At 39.7% G+C, this 25,072-nt stretch overlaps 1 protein-coding gene across 1 annotated transcript in view; it reads left to right on the top strand.

Moving 5' to 3' along the window:
• Positions 1-25,072, top strand: part of LOC140189858 (uncharacterized) — a 126,316-nt gene that overhangs the window by 47,600 nt on the left and 53,644 nt on the right. The window contains 6 exon segments of the mRNA XM_072246221.1: positions 3,564-3,599; positions 5,739-5,762; positions 9,117-9,161; positions 18,122-18,175; positions 22,953-23,006; positions 23,958-24,011. Of these exon segments, the coding sequence (XP_072102322.1) occupies positions 3,564-3,599; positions 5,739-5,762; positions 9,117-9,161; positions 18,122-18,175; positions 22,953-23,006; positions 23,958-24,011 (267 nt within the window).

The raw sequence follows: 25,072 nt of genomic DNA, 5'->3' as shown, positions 1-25,072 counted from the left end.
AAAATATTTAAATAAGGGAAATCAGCCACATTTAGGACTCCAAAGCAGATCTCTCTTTCTCTGAACATGTTCCAGAGTAAAGGAACTGACAAATTTTCCAATGAATTTTTCTGTCTAGACAAAAAAAAATGTGGTCTCACCAACAATTGTGTCTCATAACTTCCTGAAAACCATCTGGCTCGATACAGACACAGTTCATGATTCCCTCACCCAAAGCTGGTGAAAATGATAATCAAAATATTCTCAACTGCTCTTCTGCAATGATTTTAATTGCCATATAATTTGGATGGTTATGTATTTATTCTCTCCATATGCCAACAAAAAAGCTAAATGAAGTTGATTAATTGCTTCAAAACAGACAACAAAGCTCTCAGAAAATTTGGCAATTGCAAAGCTCCCATTACAATTCTTATACGTCAAGATACAATGTTAACAATCATTGTTGCAAGAACAGTAGGTAGAGTGGGAAAAGTATCACTGTAACAGAATAAAATGTCAAGACTGGTTTGCACTGAAAAGTAGAGAAGTGAGAGAGAATGCATGTTGATGGAAATGGGAAGAAAAGGAAGTCCAATTGTGATGAAGGGAAGTGAAGCCTAAGAGAAGCATCGGTGAATAAGAGCACTGTTTGGTATAGAGCTTGTCAAGGAAAGCACAAGAGGAAATATAAGCACAGAGCTGAAGTGTGTGCCCATGTGAGACTGAACAGAAAGGAAACAGTAAGCATAAATTATAAGAACATACTGAAATACACTGGGATGTCTTCGTGAAATGGGAATGCTGGTGGAACAAAAAAAATGGAATAAAAACATTTTGTAAGAAGGTCTTGTCAAAGGAAAATGAAGCCTTATAATCTGGAATAGAAACAGAAAATGCTAGCTGGATCTCAGTTCCAAGACAATGACAGTTTCTCTTTCAATAAATGCTACCTGACTGGCTGAGATTTTACAGTGATTCCGTTTTTTTTTTAATTTCAGATTTCTAGCATCTGCATTTTTGTTAAATTTTCATTTACTTATGATCTACGGGCATTGGATGGGAAGCGGGTAAATATCTATTGACTTGGTTATAAAAATAAAGCCTAATTTTTCAAGGAGAGCCGAGCTGCCCCCTTCCCAATACTTGGAAGAACTAAGTGCATTGATATTTTGTTGCTTTCTAAATTGCGCCTTCTGAGTTTCTCCGCATGCATTTGGGCTGAAAAATGTAGCACAGACTTTCCAACGGCTGATGGACTCTGTATTAAAAGACTTAGATTTTTTTTTGTTTACCTGGATGACAACCTGTCACCAGTGCATCCAAATCTGAACATGTATCTCATCTCTGCACACTTTTCAAATGCTTAAGCTAACATGGGTTGATTATTAACCCTGCTAAATGCCAGTTTGGGTTGTCACCCATCGACTTTCTCAGCCATCACATTTCCGCAGAAGGTGCAAAAACCCTCTCATCAAAAGTATGGATTTCCCACCACCCCGAACTACTAAAAAAACTATTTGTGAGGCCATACACATAGGGGTTGACTATGCCAGCATGGCAGCAACAAACTAAAGGCCCAGAGGTCCAGGCTTACCGAACAGCAGTCATGGGCCTGCAGTTGGCTGACATTATGCTCAGGGAAGCTGGGGTTTCTTTCCTATGCAAAGCCTCAACTGATCACCTTTGCCCCATAGTGCCAGCAAAATGGAGGCGGACTGTTTTTGACTCCATACATGACCTCTCACATCCGGGCAGGAAGGCCTCACAGAAACTGGTTGTACTAAAGTGTTGTGGCACAGCCTTAGAAAGGATGTACATGATTGGACTGCAGCCTGTGTGGAGTGCCAGAGGGCAAAAATTAACCGTCATGTTCAGGCACCATTGGCACCTTTTGAGGTCCCTGAGTGACGGTTTGACCATGTCAATGTGAAACTTTTTTGGTCTTCTTTCTCCCACTCACACCAGCACTGGCCAACTGGACTGTACCACCAGGTGGCCGGTGGTCATCCCTCTAGCATCGACAACAGCCACAGATGTAGCTCGGGCATTCATCAGCACCTGAGTTTCTCCCATATGATATTTCCTCATTGACTGCGGTCCCTAAATCATATCAGACATTTTACAAGGATGTTGCCAGGTCTGGAGGACCGGAGTTATAGGAAAGAATCAATAGGTTATGACTGTATTCTTCAGAATGTAAAAAATTGAGAGGAGATTTGACATAGGTTTTCAAAATTATGAGAGGTATAAATAGGGTAAATGCAAGCAGTCTTTTTCCGCTGTTGCTTGGGATTATAACCACAGGTCATGGGTTAAGGGTGAAAGGTGAGAAGTTTAAGGGGAACATGAGGGGAAACTGCTTATTTCAGAGAGTTGTGTGAGTGTTAAATGAGCTGCCAGCACAAATGGTGCATGCAACGTTTAAGAGAAATTAGGATAGTTTGGAGAGCTATAGTCCCAGTGCAGGTTGATGGAAGTAGGCTGTTTAAATGGTTTGGGCATAAACTAGGTGAGCTGGTGGGCCTGTTTCTGTGCTGTATTTCTCAATGACTCTATAGGCTGCGATGGCCGAGAATCTCAGCATTAGGCTACATCACACCACAGTGTATTACCCACAGTCCAATGCCTATGCAAGTGGTTTCACTACTCTTAAAAGCTGCTATGAGGGCCTCCCTGACAGACGAGTGTCTCCCATAGGTCCTGCTGGGGTTCTGAGCAGCTCCCAAAGAGGACCTGCAGTCATCTGCAGCTGAGTTGGTATACAGGCAGGCGTTACGCGTGCCAGGTGATTTTATTACTGATGCCATGTTTGCCTTTCACCAGCGTTCCACCCTCCTCAGTAAATTCAATTCCTTTTTACCTATTCCTACCTCCCATCATAGCATACAGCACTCTTGGGATCCTTTTGACCCATATTCTATGTCATTGTTTTCATCCACCTTGATGTACATCAACATCCCCTTAGGTCCCTTAAGATGGTCCATTCCGTGTCTTGGACAGGGAGAAATTATTTTTATTACAGATAACCCTGTATGTACAGTATTTTGGTAGATTGCCTCAAACTGGTTTACCAAGATTTGGAGAATTCAGCTATCATGCCCCTGGCGTCATAACATAACTTTGAATGAGCATCAGAACAAACCTCTGTATGAGCCAGAGGCCTCTGTTTTTCCTCTACCCATGGAACATATGACCCCTGCTGGCAGCTCATCCGTGCTCCTGACGGGCCCATGGTGTCGAAAACATACAGCGGTGTTCCAGAGCATCTTGTTTTGAGAGATTGACAGTAAAGGTGAATGTTGACTGCATAGGTATACTGGTTAAAAATGGCACACCAAGAGAAAAAGATACAGAGAAGTTCAGATACATGCTGCAACACAATCAAATTGCACTTGAGAAAATGAGGAAAGAATGATGAAGTGAATCATGCTTTTTTTTATATAGCATTGGATTAAGAATGACTCATTTATCCTATTTTAGCTGGAAGATAAAATGGAGACAAGAATTTCATTCAAATGAGATATTGCATGCTCATGGTCTGGAACATACCAGTGTAATAATTTTACAACCATTTCTTCTTGAAGGGTCCCCCTGGTGTTCCTGGTCCAGAAGGTCCACCAGTAAGTATTAATCTTTATAATACTCTTGCACAGTGCAATCTTCATTGGGGTTCCTCTAACTGAAGAATGATAGGGAACTGATAAAATGATACTGAACCAATGTACAATCTACTGTAAATTAGTCTAGTGTCTACAGAGTAGACAGCAGAATTTTAATATAGACCTTATAATTCACGCTGTGTCACACCAAGGACTTGCCTGGAAGATACAGAAAATACTCTTGAAGATTTTCTCAAAGCCACTTTCAAACAAAATTAAACAACTTGCTGATTTGTTGCAATCTTGTGCCCATGACTAATCAAAATGGAGAGATAGCATGCATGATTTCACTGGAAACCTTGAGAACCACAGCAAAAAGGGTGCACTATCTCCTTCTCGGAGACCTCTGGCAAAATCTGTGAACCCCAAGTTGACTTAATTAGGCACATCAGAACAAGCAAATCATTCTCAATTGTAAACATCTGCCTAAATTGGCAAAAAGTAATTGATACTGAGGTGGAAACAAATACAGTATGGTTCATAATTATGCCAAGCTACTTTAAAATGGTTGGCACAAAAATGATTATGATCTATGAAGTCAGGAATAGCATTCCTTTGGGTCTATGGTAAGAGTACAGTATCATCAAGCTTAGTAAATGTTCCCCATTTGCCTATCTTCATGCCATGTCATTCATTCATTTTACAACCACTTGTATTTAAGTAAAGACTCAAGACTCTGCATGCAGTGTGTCAGCCTGAAACGTGGACAATGCCTTCCCTGCCACCCCTGACGGATTCCGAATGAGCTGTGAGTTTCTTGCAGCAGGTTATTTGTTGCATTTAAATAACATTGTTAGCATCTCTTGGAGCTCCACAGAAACACAAAATAAAGAATAACCTGATGTAAGCATAGAAGCATTAGGACTGTTTTTTCTGATATCTTGATACAACATTTTGTAGTAAATCTAACTTTCATTCTCTCTTTGACATCATTTTCCTTAATCATAGTACTTGAATCCTTTATCATGAAGACCAATTCAACTACTCAGTTTTATTAAACCCCACTCAAACCACAGTGTCTCAAAGTTTAACAAGAGACCAGAGGTTATCTGTACACATATTACAAGTTATGATCCTCACATTAACTGACTACTGGATAAACACACACGTTATTTCCCAACAAAGTGTGATGACTGAGGAAATCAGCAGCTGTATTGCTACCAACCACTATAATTCCACAAGGTTGATAAAATGCAACGGTTCAGTTTCTCTGCAATTCTTGATAAATGGCAGGCAGCTGCATGCAGTGAGTTCTTAATATTGCCTTACTTCACATTTTTTTCTATTTGGGGCATTTTGGAATTTTCCCAATGAAAGTACTGAGATAGCCACAGTGCATGGGTGAGCCAAACAGAAGGGTGGAAGTCAAGAAAAGGTGGAGCTTAACCAGTGTATTTATTCTCTGGCTTTGCCAATAGATTCAGCATCAAGTCCAGGGGCAGAGCTTAGAGCTTAAATGTAGTGGATTGAGGCACAAAATGCAATTTGTACTTTCACAAAATGTGTTGCCACCTACTCCTTTAAATAGTCACCAAATTAGATTACAAATGTTAATCTACATAAGTAGTTTAATTTTTTGTTTCATTAATGAATTACTAAATTTCAATCAATTAAATTTATTTTTATTCCATCACTTAAAATGTGTTTTAAATATATATGGTATCTAGCACTTTATTTTCTTATATTTTCTACTTTATTTAAATTTACAACTCTTTGAATGAATCTGACTGTCAGTTAAATTTTAAAATAGTCCAGCTGGCTTTTGGCAGAAGTGAAATGTTAACAGGCATTGGGGCTCTGGTGAGGTGGCAAAATCTGCCACCTGAGATTGAAAAACTATTTGGGACAGCTCCACTTCCCTGTATGATAGTAGTAGTGAGGCTTGAACTCGACTGATATCATACGATACAGGAATGGGCTGGATTCAACGTATGATTGATCTTGGCTGCTACCTTTACCCAAGTCATAAGTCATGCATGGAAACACATGTCTGAGTACCACAAGCGAAGAATTTAGAAAATCATTTTACATTTAGAATGTAAAATATAATCAATAATTTGGATATTTTAATAAATGTTTATATTTCATGTATTTCCATAGGGAGTATCAAAAATTGGAAACCCAGTGAGTAAACAACACTATTTTGTGGTATTACCTAACCTTATTTTAGAACCATTTTGTAAAATCGGTATTGTTTAAAAATTAGATATTCAATGCATAATATGATCAATAATTTCTTTCCATCATTGTGAGAGTTTTATGTGGTATGGCGGTAATTAATTCCAGTAGGCCTTTTCCACATTTAAAGTCACAGAGTCATAAAACACAACAGCACAGCAACAGGCTATTTGACCCATCTAGTCTGTGCTGAACAATTAATCTGCCAATTCCCATCATCCTGTACCCAGACCATAGCCCCCATACCCCTCTCTTCCATGTACCAATTCAAACTTCTCTTAGATGTTGAAATCAATCCCGTATCTACCGCTTGCACTAGCAGCTCGTTTCACACTCTCACCACCCTCTGAGTGAAGAAGATCCCCCATATTTCACTTAAAAATTTCACCTTTCACCCTTAACCCATGATCTCTGGTTGGAGTCTCAGCAAACTTGGTGGAAAATGCCTGCTTGCATTTGTCTCATCTGTTACACTTATAATTTTGTATACTGTACCTCTATCAAATCTCCTCTCAGTCTTCTATGTTCTAGGGAATAAAATCCTAACTTATTCAACCTTTCCCTATAACTCAGGTTACCAAGTCCCGGCAACATCCTTGTCAATTTTCTCTGTACTCTTTCACTCTTAATTGCATCTTTCTTGTAGATAGGTGACTAAAACTGCACACAATCCTCCAAATTAGGCCTCACCAATACCTTATTCAATTTCAACATATCATCCAACTCCTGTATTCATTACATTGATTTATGGAGGCCAATGTGCCAAAAGCTCTTTTTATGACTCTTATCTACCTGAAGTTCCACTTGCAAAGAACTGGTAGATCTGTATTCCCAGATCCCTCTCTTCTACTGCACTGCTCAATGCCCTGCCACTCATGCTGGTCGGTCCTCTCATAGTTTTCCTCGCTATCCACTACACCTCCAATCTCAGTGTCATCCACAGATTTGCTGATCCAGTTTACCACATTATCATCCAGATCACTGATATACAGTGCTGTGCAAAAGTCTTAGGCATCCTAGGTTTTATGTGATTTCAGATGGTATGGCTTCCACAAACCCTGATCCCAACATCATCAAGGCTGTCTGGGATTACCTGGAGAGACAGAAGCAAGCAAGATAGCTGAAGTATGCAGAAGAACTGTGGCAAGTTCTCCAAGATATTTAGAACTACCTGCCAGCCATTTTTTAAAATATAAAACTGCACAACAGTGTACCTAAGAGAACTGATGCACTTTAAAGGCAAAGGGTAATCGCACCACATATTGAATTGATTTAGTTTTTTTACTGTTGCCTATTCTTTATAGCATTTTTTTTAATTGTAGAAACTTTTCATTTCATTATTTTTGAAAGCATCTTTGCTTTACGGGATTTGTTTACATGTGCCAAAGGCTTTTGGACAGTACTGTAGATGACAAACAACAACAGACCCAGCACTGATCCCTGCAGCACACCACTAGTCAGAGAAGCAACCATCTACAACCACTCTCTGGCTTATTCTGCAAAGCCAATGACTAATCCAGTTTGCTACCTCACCTTGAATGCCAAGCCAGTGATGCAGGGCCTTGTCCATGGACATGTGCAGGACCTTGTCAAAGGACTTGCTTAATCCCATGTATACAAATTCCTCTGACATACCTTCCAACAACTTGACTGGTAACTTGCTCTAAAAAATCTATAAGATTGGTTAGACAGGACTTACCATGTACAAAGCCATGTTGACTATCCTTAATTAGTCCCTTATGAATCCTGTCCCTTAGAATACCTTCCAATAAATTTCCCACTACTGATATCAGGCTCACCTGCCTATAAGTACCTGGATTATTCTTAGAGCCTTTCTTAAACAACAGAACAACATTAAATATCCTCCGGAATTTCACTCCTGGCTAGGGATGTTTTAAATATCTCTGCAAGGGTCCCTGCAATTTCTGCACTTGCCTCCCACAGGGTCCGAGGAAATATTCTGACAGGCCCTGGGGATTTATCCACCCTAATTTGCCTCAAGAGAGCAAACAGCTCCTCCTCTTTGATCTTTATAGGGTCCATAACTTCGCTGCTGCTTTGCCTTACATCTGTACTCTCTGTGTTCATCTCCTGAGTAAATACAGATGCAAAAAATCCATTTAAGATCTCCCCCATCTCTTTCAGCCATTACCACTCTGATCTTCTGGAGGACTGTTTTTGTCCCCTGCAGTCCTTTTCCTCTTAATATATCCGTCACATTATCCTTCACCTTGTCTGCTAGAGCAACCTCGTGTCTTCTTTTCGCCCTCCTGATTTCCTTTTTTAGCGTTCTCCTGCATTTATTATATTCCTCACGGTTTTTTCCTAACCAGGGTTTCAATATCTCTCAAAAACCAAGGATCCATTAACCCGTTATTCTTGTCTTTTATTCTGACAGGAACATAAAACTGCTTCACTCTCAAGAATTTGATGACCTTCCATTTACCAAGTACATCTTTGCCAGAAAGCAAACTTTCCCAATCCACACTTGCCATATCCTTTCTGATACCATCAAAATTTACCTTTCTCTGAATTAGAATCTCAACCTGAGGACTAAACCTATCTTTTCCATAATTACATTGAAACTAATGCATTGTGAACACTTGATACAAAGTGTTCCCCTGCATAAGCTTCTGTCACCTGCCCTGTCTCATCCCTAATGAGCCATCTAGTATTGCCTTCTCTCTAGTTGGGACTTCTATGTTCTGATTAAGGAAACTTTCTTGAATACAGTTGACAAACTCTATACCATCCAGCCCTTTTACAGTTTGGGAGCCCCAGTCAATATGTGGAAAGTTAAAATCACCTACTATCACAACCTTATGTTTCTTGCAACAGTCTGCAATCTCTCTACAAACTTGCTCCTCTAAGTCCTGTGGACTTTTGGATGGTCTATAATATAATTCCATTAATGTGGTCATGCCATTCTTATTCCTTCATTCAACCCATAAAGCCTGATCGCTGTGACATTTTCCCTGACTAGTAATGCCACCTCTCCTGCCCTAAAATGTCTAAAATAATGGAACCCCGCCAGTCCTGCCACTCCTGCAATGTCATAATTCTGTGTGCTGATCCACACCCTCAGCTCGTCTGCCTTTCCTGTAATACTAACTGCATGGAAATATAGGCAGCTCAGGACATTAGTCCCAACATGTTCAACCTTTTGATTCCTGACCTTGTACGTTGACATTTTAATTTACCTAAATTAGAATTCCTGTCAAGGTGTATTAAGCGTGTATTTGGCATCATCAGTCTTAACACTTCACCATTCTGATTATTTGCCATCTTATAAATTTTCAGGGACCACCTGGTGAAAATGGTCTCGATGGACCGCCTGGACCACCTGTAAGCCACTAACCCCAAAGCAATAATAATTAGGTCTTTTCATTTTGATATTTTAAAATCTGAAATAAAAATAGGTTGCTCATATCCAGTTTTCCAGTTCATTATCACTGTTATAATTCTTAATTCAGTGTAGGCAAATTAATGAAGAAATCATATGGAATAACAGAAACTACAAGGAAATGTTACACCATGAAAACAAAATTCCCTGAAGTTTTGGACAATCTTAAACTTATTATCAAAACCAAACTGGGAGCGAGTAAAGAGCCTGAGCAATAGGAAACCCAAGGTGTGGATATGGGACTACGTAGAAGTGGTGGAACTTGGTATGGTTACAAAGCGGATCATCTCCTATGCCACTACACAATACTTACCCTACAAGTCAACATTGTGGCACAGCTGCCACACCCACCCCCATTGGGTAGCAGTTATTGCTGGTGGGTCCTATTCTTATTGGGTTGGCTAATGTTTTGTTGAATGGCAGCTGCACCTTTCTTTGCAGTGGATGTTGTAAAACGACTGCCTTCATCTTGGTGAGGTCCTGCTGAAGGTAATCAATTTAGTGATAATAACTTGGATAATGACTAAAAATAGTTAAGCTTTTACATTTCTGCGACTACTATTGAAACATGAACAGAAAAATGTCATGTACTATTTTGACCTTATTAACATAGATCATACATAGAATAGTACAGCACATTACAGGCCCTTTGGCCCACAATGTTGAGCCGACCCTCAAACCCTGCCTCCTATATAACCCCCCACCTTAAATTCCTCTATATACCTGTCTAGTAGTCTCTTAAACTTCACTAGTGTATCTGCCTCCACCACTGACTCAGGCAGTGCATCCCACGCACCAACCACACTCTGAGTAAAAACCTTCCTCTAATATCCCCCTTGAACTTCCCACCCCTTACCTTAAAGCCATGTCCTCTTGTATTGAGCAGTGGTGCCCTGGGGAAGAGACGCTGGCTATCCATTCTGTCTATTCCTCTTATTATCTTGTACAACTCTATCATGTCTCCTCTCATCCTCCTTCTCTCCAAAGAGTAAAGCCCTAGCTCCCTTAATCTCTGATCATAATGCATACTCTCTAAACCAGGCAGCATCCTGGTAAATCTCCTCGGTACCCTTTCCAATGCTTCCACATCCTTCCTATAGTGAGGTGACCAGAACTGGACACAGTATTCCTCTGTTAGAAAATGATTGGTCTACATATTTTTCCATTGTTTCCCTACTCATAATCTTCTTACCTTTCTTTTTAAAAAAACTATTTAATTGCAGTTTTGCAATTACCAGTTGATGTATCCTCAAACTTTTAAGGTATGAGAAATTTGATTTGCATTAGTCCTTCTGAGAATGTATTGAGCATCATCACTGTACAGCCTGACTTTAATTTGTCTGCTTGATTTGTTCTTCCTGGACTCCAGAATTAGTTTCTCTCAGATCAGTGATGCAATTCCTTAATTTTCTTTATACAAGTGTTTATAGGCTGAGTGTATCTAAAATTGCTTTATGACAACTGATTCCTGCGCTATACCAAGAATTTAATGCTGCAGCTACTCCAACACTGATATATCCTTCATGAATTTTGATGTCCGGAATGAAACATTGTATTTCAAATTCACTCCAACACAACTATCACAAAATTGCTGAGGAAATGCTGCGCAGGTTGACTCTGTGGTTAAGAAGGCATACGGTGCATTGGCCTTCATCAACCGTGGGATTGAGTTTAAGAGCAGAGAGGTAATGTTGCAGCTATATAGGACCCTGGTCAGATCCCACTTGGAGTACTGGGCTCAATTCTGGTCTCCTCACTACAGAAAGGACATGGAAACCATAGAAAGGGTGCAGAGGAGATTTACAAGAATGTTGCCTGGATTGAGGAGCATGCCTTATGAGAATAGGTTGAGTGGACTCAACCTTTTCTCCTTGGAGCGACGGAGGATGAGAGGTGACCTGATAGAGCTGTATAAGATAATGAGAGGCATTGATCGTGTGGATAGTCAGAGGCTTTTTCCCACGGCTGAAATGGCTAGCATGAAAGAGCATAGTTTTAAGGTGCTTGGAAGTAGGTACAGAGGAGATGTCAGGGGTAAGTTTTTTACACAGAGAGTGGTGACTGCGTGGAATCGGCTGCTGGCGGCAGTGGTGGAGGCAGAATGGATAGGGTCTTTTAAGAGACTCCAGGATAGGAATATGGAGCTTAGAAAAACAGAGGGCTATTGGTAAGCCTAGGTAGTTCTAAGGTAAGGACATGTTCGGCACAGCTTTGTGGGCTGAAGGGCCTGTATTGTGCTGTAGGTTTTCTATGTTTCTATAAATTAAACCCCTTTGAATTTCATCAGCCAGAGACTTTTGTAATTTACCAGAATTGACTGTAGAACATTGTACATCTGGTTGGTAACTCTAAATGCTATTTACTGTGATGTGAGAACATTGCACATAGTCTCAAAAACAGATTCCATTATAGAGTTAAAATTTCAGGCAGAAAATAAGGCAAGAGTTGTACACTGTGATTAGGACTATTCTCCGGTGTGCTGTGTAAACCTCATCGCATTTGGTTTAAAGACCTGTCTTTGTGTTGTAGTACATATCTATTTTGCAGCAGAAATAATAGAGAGCTTCTCAAAATGGGTTCTCAATATTCCTGGATTTCAGTGCTTTAAAGGGGATAGAGAGAGGGGAGGAAGGGGAGGAGGGGTGGCAGGTTAGGGATACTATTACAGCTACAGAAAGGGTGGATAATGTAGCAGAATCCTCTTTTGAGTCAGTATGGGTGGAAGTCAGGAAGGGAAGGGAAGTCATTCCTGCCTGTGGCCACCAAACTTTACTTGGAGGGTTAGACACCCTGAGCCAATAGGCTGGTCCTGGACTTATTCCTTGGCATAATTTACATAATATTATTTAATTATTTATGGTTTTATATAGCTATATTTATACTCTGTTCTTGGTTGGTGCGACTGTAACAAAACAAAATTTCCCTCGGGTTCAATAAAGTATGACTATGACTATGAAGAAGGTGGCATCCATCATAAAGGATCGTCACATCCAGGACATATCCTCTTCTCATTATTACAATCAGGGAAGAGGTACAGGAATCTGAAGATGCACGCACAACATTTCAGGAATAGCTTCTTCCCTTCTGCCATGAGGCTTCTGAATGGTCCATGAACACTATTTTGTTTTCTTTTTGCAGCACTTTTTGCTTTTATATATTCTCATTGTAACTTATAGTAAGTTTTCGTGTATTGCACTGTACTGCTGCCACAAAACGATTTTCACAATGCATGTCAGTGATCATAAGAACATAAGAAATAGGAGAAGGAGAAGGCCATCTGGCCCATCGAGCCTGCTCCGCCATTTAATAAGCTCATGACTGATCTGACCATGGACCTTTTCCCCATAATCTTTAATACCCCTACTATTCAAAAAACCTACATATTTACTGAGGTAGCCTCCACTGCTTCATTGGGCAGAGAATTCCTCGGATTCACCACTCTTTGGGAAAAGCAGCTCTTCCTCAGCTCCATCCTAAATTTACTCCTCTGACTCTTGAGTTTTAGTCTCACCTCCCAGTGGAAACAACTTTCCTGCCTCTATCTTATCTATCCATTTCATAATTTTAAATGTTTCTATAAGATCTCCTCTCATCCTTCTGAATCCCAGCGAGTACATTCCCAAGCAACTCAATCTCTCCTCATAGTCTACCCCCCTCATCTCTGGGATCAACCTGATGAACTTTCTCTGCACTGCCTCCAAAGCCAATAAATCCTTCCTCAAGTAAGGAGACCAGAAATGCATGCAGTACTCCAAATGCGGCCTCATCAGTACCCTGTGCAGTTACAACATAACCTCCCTGTTCTTAAATTCAATCCCTCTAGTAATGAAGGCCAATGTTCCATTTGTCGTCTTGATAGCCTGCTGCACCTGCAAGCCAGCCGTTTGTGATTCATGCACAAGCACTCCCAAGTCCCTCTGCACAGCAGCATGCTGCAATTTTTTACCATTTAAATAATAATCTGCTCTTCCATTTTTCCTTCCAAAGTGGATGACCTCGCATTTACCAACATTGCACTCAATCTGCCAGATCCTTGCCCACTCACCTAACCTGTCTATATATCTCTGCAGACTCTCCATATCCTCTGCACAATTTGCGTTTCCACTCAATTTAGTATCATCAGCAAACTTAGATACACTACACTCAGCCGCCTCTTCCAGATCGTTAATAAATATCATGACTGGTTACAGGCCCAGCACCGACCCCTGCGGCAAATCGCTCACCACTGGTTACCAACAGGGAAGCACCCGTGTGTTCCAACTCTCTGCTTTGTATTGGTTAACGAATCCTCTATCCATGCTAATAGATCACCCCCATATATCTGTATCCATATCTTATGGATAAGTCTTTTATGTGGCACCTTATTGACTGCCTTCTGGAAATCCAGGTAAATAACGTCCATTTATTCCCCTCTATCCATTGTACTCATTATATCCTCAAAGGACTCTAATAGGTTTGTCAAACAGAATCTGCCTTTGTTAAATCCATGCTGTGGCTTCCTTATGGATCACCAAACTTCGCCAGCTTGGTATCAGCTCATCCCTCTGCAATTGGATCTTGGACTTTCAGACTAACAGACCCCAATCAGTTAAGCTAGACAACCCCTCCTTCTCCACTCTCACCCTGAACACCGGCGTAACTCAACGTTGTGTGCTGAGCCCTCTTCTGTACTGCCTTTTCACCTATGACTGCGTTCCTGTTCATGGTTCTATCTCCGTAACCAACTTCGCAGACGACACCACAGTGGTTGGCCTGATCAGAGGGGATGACGAGACAGCCTACAGGGACAAGGTCCAGTACCTGGCCGCATGGTGTGCCGACAACAACCTGGCCCTTAACACCTAGAAGACCAAGGAGATCATTGTGGACTTCAGGCATGCTAGGAGCCCATCTACATCAACGGAGCTGTAGTGGAGCGTGTATCAAGCTTCAAATTCCTTGGTCTCCACATTTCCGAGGAGCTCACCTGGTCCCTGGACTCCTTCATCTTAATCAAAAAGGTGCAGCAGCGCCTTTATTTCCTGCGGAGCATCAAGAAAGCTCACCTCTGTCCCAGGATACGGACGGACTTTTACCGCTGTACCATTGAGAACATAGTCACCAAATGCATCTCAGTATGGTATGGCAATTGTCCCATATTGGACCACAAGGTAATCCAGCATGTGGTGAAAACTGCCCAGCGGATTATCAGCACCCAATTGCCCACCATTGAGAACATCTACCATAAACAATGCCTGGGCAGGGCAAAAAGCATTGTTAAGGATGCATCTCACCCTAACCATGGACTTTTTACTCTCCTCCCATCCAGTAGGCGCTACAGGAGCCTCCGCTCCCACACCAGCAGGCACAGGAAGAGCTTCTTCCCTGAGGCTCTGACCCTGCTGAACCTCACATCACAGCACTAAGCAGTATTGCACCCATATTGTACTGTCTCAGTACTTTTATATTTGTGTGCTATAGCACTTACTTTTTATTCACAGTTATTTTGTAAGTAACATTATTATTTGCATTTCTGGTTAGATGCTAACTGCATTTCATTGGCTTTGTATTTGTACTCGGCACAATGACAATAAAGTTGAATCTAATGTAATCTAATCTAATTTGTTTCCAAATGCCTCGCTATTTCTTCTTTAATGATAGCTTTAATCATTTTTCCCAACTACAGAGGTTAAACTAACTAGCCTATAGTTATCTGCCTTTTGCCTACATCCTTTTTTGAATAGTGATGTGACATTCTCCTTCTTCCAATCTGCCCTGAGTCCAGAGAATTTTGGTAAATTATCACCACAGCCTCTATAATATCTCTGCCATTTCTTTCAGTACCTTGGGATGCATTCCATTAGGACCAGGGGACTTGGCTATCTTTTGGCCTACAAGTTTGCTCAGCACTACCTCTTTACTGATACCTATTGTATCGAGGTCCTCACCTCCTCTCACATCCATATCGTATCTCTTTGACATGTTAGATATGTCTGCCACCATGAAGACCAATGCAAAATAGCATTCCATTCTGATTCTGATTCTGAAAAAAAAAGTTAGCATGAATAAAGTTGAACAGAATAGCCCAGCAAATGGAAAAGGGAGAGGCTGAAAAACATCTGGTGAAGCAAACACTGAAGTACTGGAAGAACTGAACCAGTCAAGCAGCCTCTGATGGAAGAGAAATTAGTCCATGCTTCAGATGAGGGATCTTTCCTCAGGGTTGGAGAAAGAGTGGAGGGATTACAGTTTTCGACACAGACTGGGGGGGGAATGAAGTGCAAAACAAAATACTATATGGAAATTAGTTAAAACAGATCAGGTGATAAGGAGCATGAATTCTGACTGCAAGACAGGCATTTTATAATATCGTAGTTCTGATGAAGGATCCCTCACCCAAAATATTACTTGTTTTCACTTTCCCTAGATTCTTCACTGGAACAGTTCTGCCACCACTTTTTTTTTGCTATTATTTCAGTTGCCGGCATCGCACTTTTATTTATTTTCCATATCTGCTGAGGCTTTGGTGTAGTTTGGATAAGGTCATGCTGGGAGAACTTTCAATGATCTGCCAAAAGGTTGAGAGGGGACTTAATAGAGGTGTTTAAAATTATGAGGGGGATTGATAGAGTTGATGTGGGTAGGCTTTTTTCATTGAGAGTGGGGGAGATTCAAACAAGAGGAACTTTAGGGGTAACATGAGGGGGAACTTCTTTACTCAGAGAGTGGTAGCTGTGTGGAACGAGCTTCCAGCAGAAGTGGTTGAGGCAGGTTTGATGTTGTCGTTTAAAGTTAAATTGGACAGCTATATAGACAGGAAAGGAATGGAGGGTTATGGGCTAAGTGCAGGTCGGTGGGACTAGGTGAGAGTAAGAGTTCGGCACGGACTAGGAGGGCCGAGATGGCCTGTTTCTGTGCTGTAATTGTCATATGGTTAAAAGTAAATTTGAATATGTCAGGATATGTTTGTTGAAGTTCAGCTGTGGAACATTTTAAAGAGCAAATGATTATAAGACCATTGAAAAGAATGCCCAGTACCTTTTTAAGCATCTTGGTAAGCTGATTAAGCTATCTGAAGAGGAACTGGAAAGTTATTTGGGATATTAAGGACTGAGTTAAAAAGTAGAAAATATTAAATTAGGCAGAAATCAAAAAATCTACCATCTGAATATTTAAATTTTCAAATTCTAGACATTTACAATTTAAGAGGCTTGGTGAAGACACAGTTAACCATGCTATGATTTACTTCTACTGACCTCTCTGAGCCAATATAACTTTGACCGATGTGCACAAACTGACAATTTTGCTAAACGTACAGAGAATCACAACTGTTTTATTTTGGTTACATCTGTGAAGATGAGATGCCTTGGACTTGCAATGAATATATTAGATCCAAACATTATCAGTGAAGCTATTGCATTTAGTTACTTAATTTGATCAGTTTGCATATTTTGTAATTTGTCAGTGGGATCACTGGGGGTGGGAGGTTCACTTAATCACTAGTTTATCTACCCTATTGATCAGCTTCAATGGGAATGAGATTGGGGGATGCCCATCAATTAGAATTGAACAGAGAATTCCCAAATATAGGATAAAGATAACTTGCCAGACAATTATATTTTTGTATGTAATTGCTTTACTCTTCTATTTTGTACAATTTAGCTGAAACGATCTTTGTTCTGTTCCTCAGTGTACTGTATCATGTCCTCCAGGCTCTCCCGGACTGCCTAGTTATATTTTTGTATTTAAGTGCAGTATTCTTGAAGTTTTGTGCAATTTTACTAAAAAGAATCTTTGTTCTGATCCTCAGTGTCCATTACCATGTTCTGCAGGTCCTCCTGGATCTCCCAGGCTGCCAGGATAAGGTAAACAGCAGTTATTTATACTATTCTATTCCTGTTTATTGAGAACTGAATCCTGTCCTGCACGAAACCATGGTTGAGAACTCAATCAAAGAAACTGATTTTGATTTTTTTTATTACCTATTTTAGTTTGAAGAAAGGTTCTATTTATATGGCAAGGCTGGTGGACAGACATGTTGGATAGGACAGAGAGATCACAATCCTCTTTAATTGTGCTGTACAGTCTTTTACAGTGGTAGCCTAAGTTATTTGCACAAATTCTAGATTAAATGTTCAATACCCAACCTGCTGATTCACAGAGGAGGGTAATGATATCTGAAACAAGCTACTACATAAGGTAAAGGCCTACTTCACTGTTGCCTTTATTTTTGCTTTGTTGGTGATGACAGTTTCCACTTGTGTCAGGGCTTAGACAGATAAATGCTCCTGTGATTTGGCAGCATGCAGCTCTGTCACTGCACAATCCACCACTGTGCTTGAGTGGTCATTGGTTCCACAGACTCTCAGAATCACACTGCAGAGAATCAGGCCATTTGCCCCACCAGGTCTGTGTTGACCATCAAGCATCTTTTCACTTTATCAAATTTTATTCTCCTCACATTTCCATCGACTCCCCCACCCCCTGCCCTGATGCTACCCCTCACCTGCAGAATAAGGACAATTTAAAGTTGTCAATTAGCCTACCAACACACACAGCTTGGGGATAGAGGAAGTTACTGGAGGACCCAGAGGAAATCCTTATGGTCAGAGAGAGAATGTGCAAACTCCACGTAAACACTAGAGGCTTGGATCACTGGAGAATTGAAGAATCTGCTCTTCCAACAGTGCCACTGTCATTCCAGAATCTTTCATTTCTGCCCATAATTTTGCAACACTTCAGAGTGACAAGGCGTGATTCCAGTTCTCTCTTGTTTGGTGTGTACCCTCAGTGAACCATGATTGACTTTAGTTGAGACCAGCATGTTTTTCAGTATTTCATGATGTTGCATTTTAATTCACTACACAACTGCACAAACCTGTTTAGTACTGATACTGAAAATTAACCACCTTTTCTCTTCTAGGGACAGAAAGGCCAAAAAGGTGTTGCTGGAGCAGTGGGCAAGGAGGGTCTGAAGGTATATGAACAGAGCCAAATTTCCTTTTAGTATATTTCTCAAGTTCTGTGAGAATTGTTATGCTTTTGGAATAGGCCATTCATCCCATAAAGTCAAAGTCAAAGAGCAGTGCAGCTCAGAAGCAGGCCATTTGGCCCATCTAGTCTCTGCCAAGCTATTATTTTGCATAGTCTCATTGACCCCAACCTGGACCTTAGCCTTCCTTGTACCTCCCATCGATGTACTTATCCTAATTTATCATAAATATTAAAATCAAACACACATCCATCACTTCCACTGGCAGCCTGTTGCACACTCTTACCAGCCTCTGAATGAAGAAGTTCCTCCGCAAGTTTCCCTTAAATATTTCACCTTTCACCCTTAACTTGGAATGTCTGGTTCTAGTCTCACCCAAAGGTTTTGACTTTGGCAGGACTCGAACCGAGACCCTTTGATTCACTTCAACCATGAGAAATTCAATGTGCTATCCATTGTGCGATGAGCAACCCATTAGATCCTCTTCCAGCTCCTAGTTCCTGCCTTCCTCCTCCCATAGACCCGCAAATAGTGTGCCTTTAATATTCTCACATATTTCCCTTTAATGGACTCTACCTTTGCCCCACCTTTACTGTCAGTGAACTCCAACCATAATCACTCCTGGTTTAAGAAAGTTTTCCATATTTCCTTGTTTTTTTTAACACATATGTTTTGGATCTTCTCTGCTCCTCTAATTATCCATAATGGGAACAAGGAAACTGAGAAACTTTGAAAAACAGGAACATAGGTAGCCCATAGGATCCTTTGATATTACTCCACCATTTATTATGATTATGATGGCTGTCTGTCTCCACACCATATTCTCGTTCTTTCCTCAGGTTCTTCAATACTTTTGGCATCTAGAAATTTTTTTATTATAAATTTTCTGAAGACAATGAGCAACTTGACCACTATATCCCTCTGTGGTAATAAGCTACACAGGTTCACCAACCTCAGATGAGAAGAAGTTTGTCCATGCAGTGTCTTGAATGTCCTCCCCATAACCCAAAACACTGATCCTTCAGTACAGCTTCGCCAGAGGAAACATCATCCTCAAAGCAAATTTGTCCAGCTCTGTTATAATTTTGTTAGTTTTTATGAGATCCCCTTTCCTCTATACTCTAGTTACTAGACATTTAATTGGTTGAATATTGCAACCAAAAAAAAATCTGGTGGACTATTGCTGTACTCACTCTCTGCCAAGCATATTCTTTCTTGAAAATGTAAGCCAAACTCCTATGGGTATGATGTTATCACCAAAGGCCTGTACATCTGAACTAAGCCACCCTTCAAAGAATGTGTGTATATAAATAAATAAGGGATGGGGTACGAGGGGGAGGTGGGGCATTAGCGGAAGTTAGAGAAGTCAATGTTCATGCCATCAGGTTGGAGGCTACCTGAGTTGGAGCCAACTTCCGCTAATGCCCCACCTCCCCCTCGTACCCCATCTGTTATTTATTTATATACACACATTCATTCTTTCTCTCTCTCTCTCCTTTTTCTCCCTCTATTCCTCTGACTATATCCCTTGCCCATTCTCTGGGTTTTCCCCCTCCCCCTTTTCCTTCTCCCTGGGCCTCCTGTCCCATGATCCTCTCGTATCCCTTTTGCCAATCACCTGTCCAGCTCTTGGCTCCATCCCTCCCCCTCTTGTCTTCTCCTATCATTTTGGATCTCCCCCTCCCCCTCCCACTTTCAAATCTCTTACTAGCTCTTCCTTCAGTTAGTCCTGATGAAGGATCTCAGCCCGAAACGTCGACTGTACCTCTTCTTAGAGATGCTGCCTGGCCTGCTGCGTTCACCAGCAACTTTGATGTGTGTTGCTTGAATTTCCAGCATCTGCAGAATTCCTCGTGTTTAAGCCATCCTTGCTCCTTTCCTAAAATTCTCTTGCTATGAAGATTAATGTACCATTTGGCAACTTAACTGCTTCCTTAACTCATATGTTTGCTTTCTGTGTCTAATGTATATCAATACATATTTTTGTAAAACAATTGGAATAACATGCTTTTATCTCGCTTTTCCTAACATAGTCGATAACTTCATACTTATCCACATTGTGCTGCATCTGCCAGGTTTTTGACTGTTCATGCAATTTGATGGCCAACTTGAAGCCTCTTAAACCCTCTTCCAGAATCCCACAGTGTTGTTGGCCATCCAGGTCATTAAATCACTAATCTCTCCACTATCCCACTGTTACCATTTGCACCTCAGATGACCCATTTATTACTACTTTCTGTTTTTGACTCTCAACTATTTTTTAGTTTACGCCACTATATTGCTTCCAACTTGATACAGGTATAACAAAGAAAGCTAATGAAGGGGTTGTCTAAAGTTATTTATAATTAATCTAAAATCCAGTCACAGCGTAGATAAGAAGTCATCTCAAAGTCCCTAAGTATAGTTCGGAACATGTTTCCTCAGTAAAGATGTTGTTTAATTTTGCATACTGAACTTTTATGTAGGAATTTATCAACATCTTTCTGAAAATGCACTGGTTCTCCCTTGTCTATTCTACCAGTTACGTGCTCAGAGTTCTAATGTCAAACATTATTTTCCTTCCACAAATCCATGTTGATTTTGGCTAATCCCATGATGATTTCCAAATGCACCATTATCTCAACCTTCATGTTAGACTCCAGCTCCTTTCCCTCTACTAATGTTAGGATAACTAGCCTAGTTTCCTGTCTTATCCCTTACTCCTTCCAGAGTAGGTTCCCTCGATTTGTCATCATTGGAGCCGTCCTGAATTCCTCGACCAATTCTCCCATCAACATTATGATTGTGAAAGAGAATAATTCCAGACTCCTCAGAGTCATAGAGCATTACAGCATAGAAACAGGCTCTTCAGCCCATCTAGCCTTTGCCAGCCTGGGTTTACTCCTTAGTCCTATCTAGCTGCATACTGACCATAGCCCTCCATGTCTTTCTCATTCATGTACCAAACTAAACTTTACTTAAATGTTACAATTGAACTTGCAACTGTCACTTCCCATTGACCCACACTTGTACCACCGTTGAGTGAAGATATTCCCCCTCATATTCCCCTTAAACTGTTTCATCATTCACCCTCAGTATAGTTCCTGAAGGGAAAACTCCTGCATACGTTCACCCTCTCTATACCCCTCATAAATTTTCTATACTTCTATAAGATCTCTCCTCATTCTGTTGCACTCATGGGAATAAAATCATGGTCTATTCAACCTTCCCCTGTAACTTAGATCAAGTTCCAACAGCATCAGTGTAAATTTTCTCTGCACTTTTTCAAACTTATTGATATCTTTCCTACACGTGGGAAAATCTTCCCTGTATGCCCAATTGAACACTATAGTTGGAATTCTACCTCCTTGGAAAATAGCATACTTTTTCTAATCCTCTTACGCTTCAATGTTCTACAGAAAGTCTAATGTACAGAATTGTGTACAGTACTCCATTTGGATTAACACTGTGTTTTATAGAGCTTCAACAGAACCTCGCTCCTTTTACATACAAATTAGGAGAAGGAAACCTTACTTGATCCTTCAAGTCTGCTCCACCATTTGTTAAGTTTTCTTTACAGTTACTAACCGATCTCTCAATATATCCTGACACAATTTCCACGAATGTAAACCATAGTCTCTTTGTTTCCATACTTTCAGAAGTATGGCATCTGAGCCACTTGTTCCCCCCTTGTTCTTTATGCCAACGTGTATCAGTTCACATTTATATGTCTTCCCATTCTGTCAGTCTATTGTGTTTACTTATTATTAACTATCCTTGTCACCATATACCATATCCTCATTTTTATTTCATCTGCAAACGTTGATATGTTAGCATGCACACCTATATCCAGGCAAACTGCTAGGAACCTCTAAGGAGGAACATTGTCAACTGTACTTAGCAACATTAACATGATCACATGATTTCTTATCTACTGTGTGAATGATGCCTATATTCACAGGCTTGCCTCTTTTAACCTGAAAAATAATTATAAATAACTTTAGAGAAACTTTTCTTTAGGCTTTCTCAGCCAGAAACGTTGACTGTTTATTCTTTTCCATAGATGCTGCTTGGCCTGCTGAGTTCCTCCAGCATTTTGTGTGTATTGCCTTCATTAGCTTTCTTTGTTACTTAATCAGAAAGTTCAATCTGATTAGTCAAATATATTGTATTTCTAACAAATCCATGTGTCCCTTTTTTTATTAATCCAAATCCCTTAAAGTGTCAATTATTTATAACTATTTGCCACCACATTAATCCAAGATTAAATAAATCAACCAGTCAGCAGTTACCACGTATGCCCTTGCACCCCATTTCATATTGCTAATCTAGTGATTTATGGATTATTTCCTCTTGTGGATACCTTGGAAAATTTGAATGTTAAATATTGTCTAGTGTAGGATAATATCAAACATCCAAGCATTGACATTATGGAAGAGCCTGAATCTACTTTCACTAATGTACTGTAGATGTGCAGTTTCTTGCAATCACCTTTTGATACTCTGTTCTACACAAATGTGCAACAATAGAAGTTATTATTGCCAAGAGCTTTTTTCTTGGGAAACATTGACACAGAGAAATGAACAAAACTGGAAGCTTTCTGATCTGAGTTGAAAAGCACCGTCCAAAGGAGCTTTGGAAGCTCAGATTTCTGAAAGACTTTTCTGTCTTCAGAGTAAGGGGATTCACTGCTCAGCAATTAACACTTCTCAGTAATGGTGCTTTGTGTTGCAAAGTTGGATTATTCTGTAAAATGTATTCTTTTGTTATTGTTAAAATACAGGGCAATCGTGGCTTTCCTGGGCCACAAGGTATCAGAGGTCTCCCTGGATCTGAGGTATATATGTGATATCATTCAATTAAAGTAAATATTTTCTAAATGCATACATATTTTCTGAGTATATTTCAGTTTTCATAATTCACATAAATACCATCTGTGATGTTTTGACAACTGAATAAACATAGAAACTTACAGCACATTACAGACTCTTCGGGCCATAATATTGTGCCGACCATGTAACCAAAATAGTTAACCAGTTTGCTATAACTCGGCTGATGTCTCTATTAAGCACTTGATACAGATATGTTAAATCTTTATTATGACCATCTCCTATCTCCTCATTAGTAATTTCATTCATATTAAAAGTGGATTTCCCACCAGAGTGTAAACAGTAGGTGCTTACCTTCCATCCTTCAGATGTTAAATTTAACTGTCTAAATTTCCCCCCATATTAAGTCTTATAAAAACAAAAGTTCTAAAGTCTAATGTAAGACTCAATATGTTATCACTGCCTAATTTATGATTGTGTTTATTACAGTATTTCCAGGCTTTTTCTCAACAATTTTATTTAGATAATCAGTAAGAAAGATTAGTTTAGGTGAAGCGTCTTTGTCACTGCTAAACAGTGGAATTGGTAGAAAATGGAAGAGGGATGCACTTGTATCATTTCTCTTAGAGAGCGCATGAACAGTTCTGTAAGTTCTCCATAAGAAAGTCTTTCTTCTAATCAATATATCCTGTGTCTTGTTCCCTCAATCATTTTCAGCTTAATGTCAGCATCTGTCTGTCCCCAATTGTCAGCAGGAATCCATCCCAATTGTCCAACATCATCACATCATAAAATTTCAGATGCAACTATCAAAAATATTAAAATTATTTTGTTTCCAGAAATTAGGACCAGTTTCCCATCACAACGTCAGCACTGCAGCAGTAAACACAGAGTCACAGGCTCTTTGATTTAGTTTAACCTATTATTAGTTATTTTACTCTTGGATTTAATTCTTATAGGGTTCTCATGGACGTAGAGGTTTTCCTGGTGCATCAGGAAATAAAGGGAGCAAAGTGAGTACTATATTAATAATATTTTCCATGAGGATGTAAAATATATTATAACTTTCAGTCAATTTGTTATCAGTTAAGCTTGCAAAGAAAGAATTATTGCTCTTCTCATCTACAATGCCTATATTAATATTTTTGAAACAGATACAATTATTTTACTTAATATTCTGTATTTGTTGTATTTTTCCCAAGCCAATTTTCTCTGCAATTCTTGTGCTACCTCCAACCTAATTTTAACATATCATGTTCCTTCAATACTTGTTCTCTCCATTGCCACAGCAAAGTTCTCTTTGCTCCTGTTGTTTTGTCTCAGCACATTTAATACACTTCCTCATTGCTTTACTGTAATTTCTATCCAGAGCCCTAAAAATTATACCTTAAGATGTCATCCCATTTTCTTTGTGATTATTACAGTTCCTCTTTAATGGCATCATTCTGGAAGATTACTTTCACATTAATACACATGGTAATGGAACTCAAGTTATATTTTTGAAATTACCTTTCAGATTTCCACTATGCCATAATAAATAATAAAATAATGTGAGATGGCAAATCTCAAGGTTGTATAACTTATACATTCTTTGATAATAAATGGATCTTGAATCTTGATAATTAATATAAGCAATATTAATAAGTAAAGTTTTGATATTGACTCTCACTAGACATCATGAGCATTTGGATGAACTGCAGAATAACTGAGATTTAGAGAAGGAATTTCAGCTCTTACTTTCTGTCAATCAATACTTCTGGAATTAAACTTAATTTTGTTTTACAGTTTAACATTTATTATTAGAACTTTTCTTTTCTAATAGTTCAGTTTAACAAAAATTCCCTTTTCTACCGCTGGCATATATGTAAATGAGGCCCCTTGGTTGTGCTTGCCAATGTGGACAGTGAGATGTCTCCCTGACATTGCACAACTGTAGATCTACGTGGCACTAACATAAACTTTAGATCCAAAGTCAGACCTGTTAGCAGATGCAAGATCAAAGGTATGTGTTGATGTAGAATTATTCAGAGCTACTAATTGCCCTGAACTAATAAAAGATTTTTTGAACTTTTTC

Source organism: Mobula birostris, chromosome 1 (genome assembly GCF_030028105.1).
Source record: "Mobula birostris isolate sMobBir1 chromosome 1, sMobBir1.hap1, whole genome shotgun sequence".
In the NCBI taxonomy this organism is placed as follows: domain Eukaryota; kingdom Metazoa; phylum Chordata; class Chondrichthyes; order Myliobatiformes; family Myliobatidae; genus Mobula; species Mobula birostris.
This window is presented reverse-complemented; position numbering and strand designations above follow the sequence as displayed.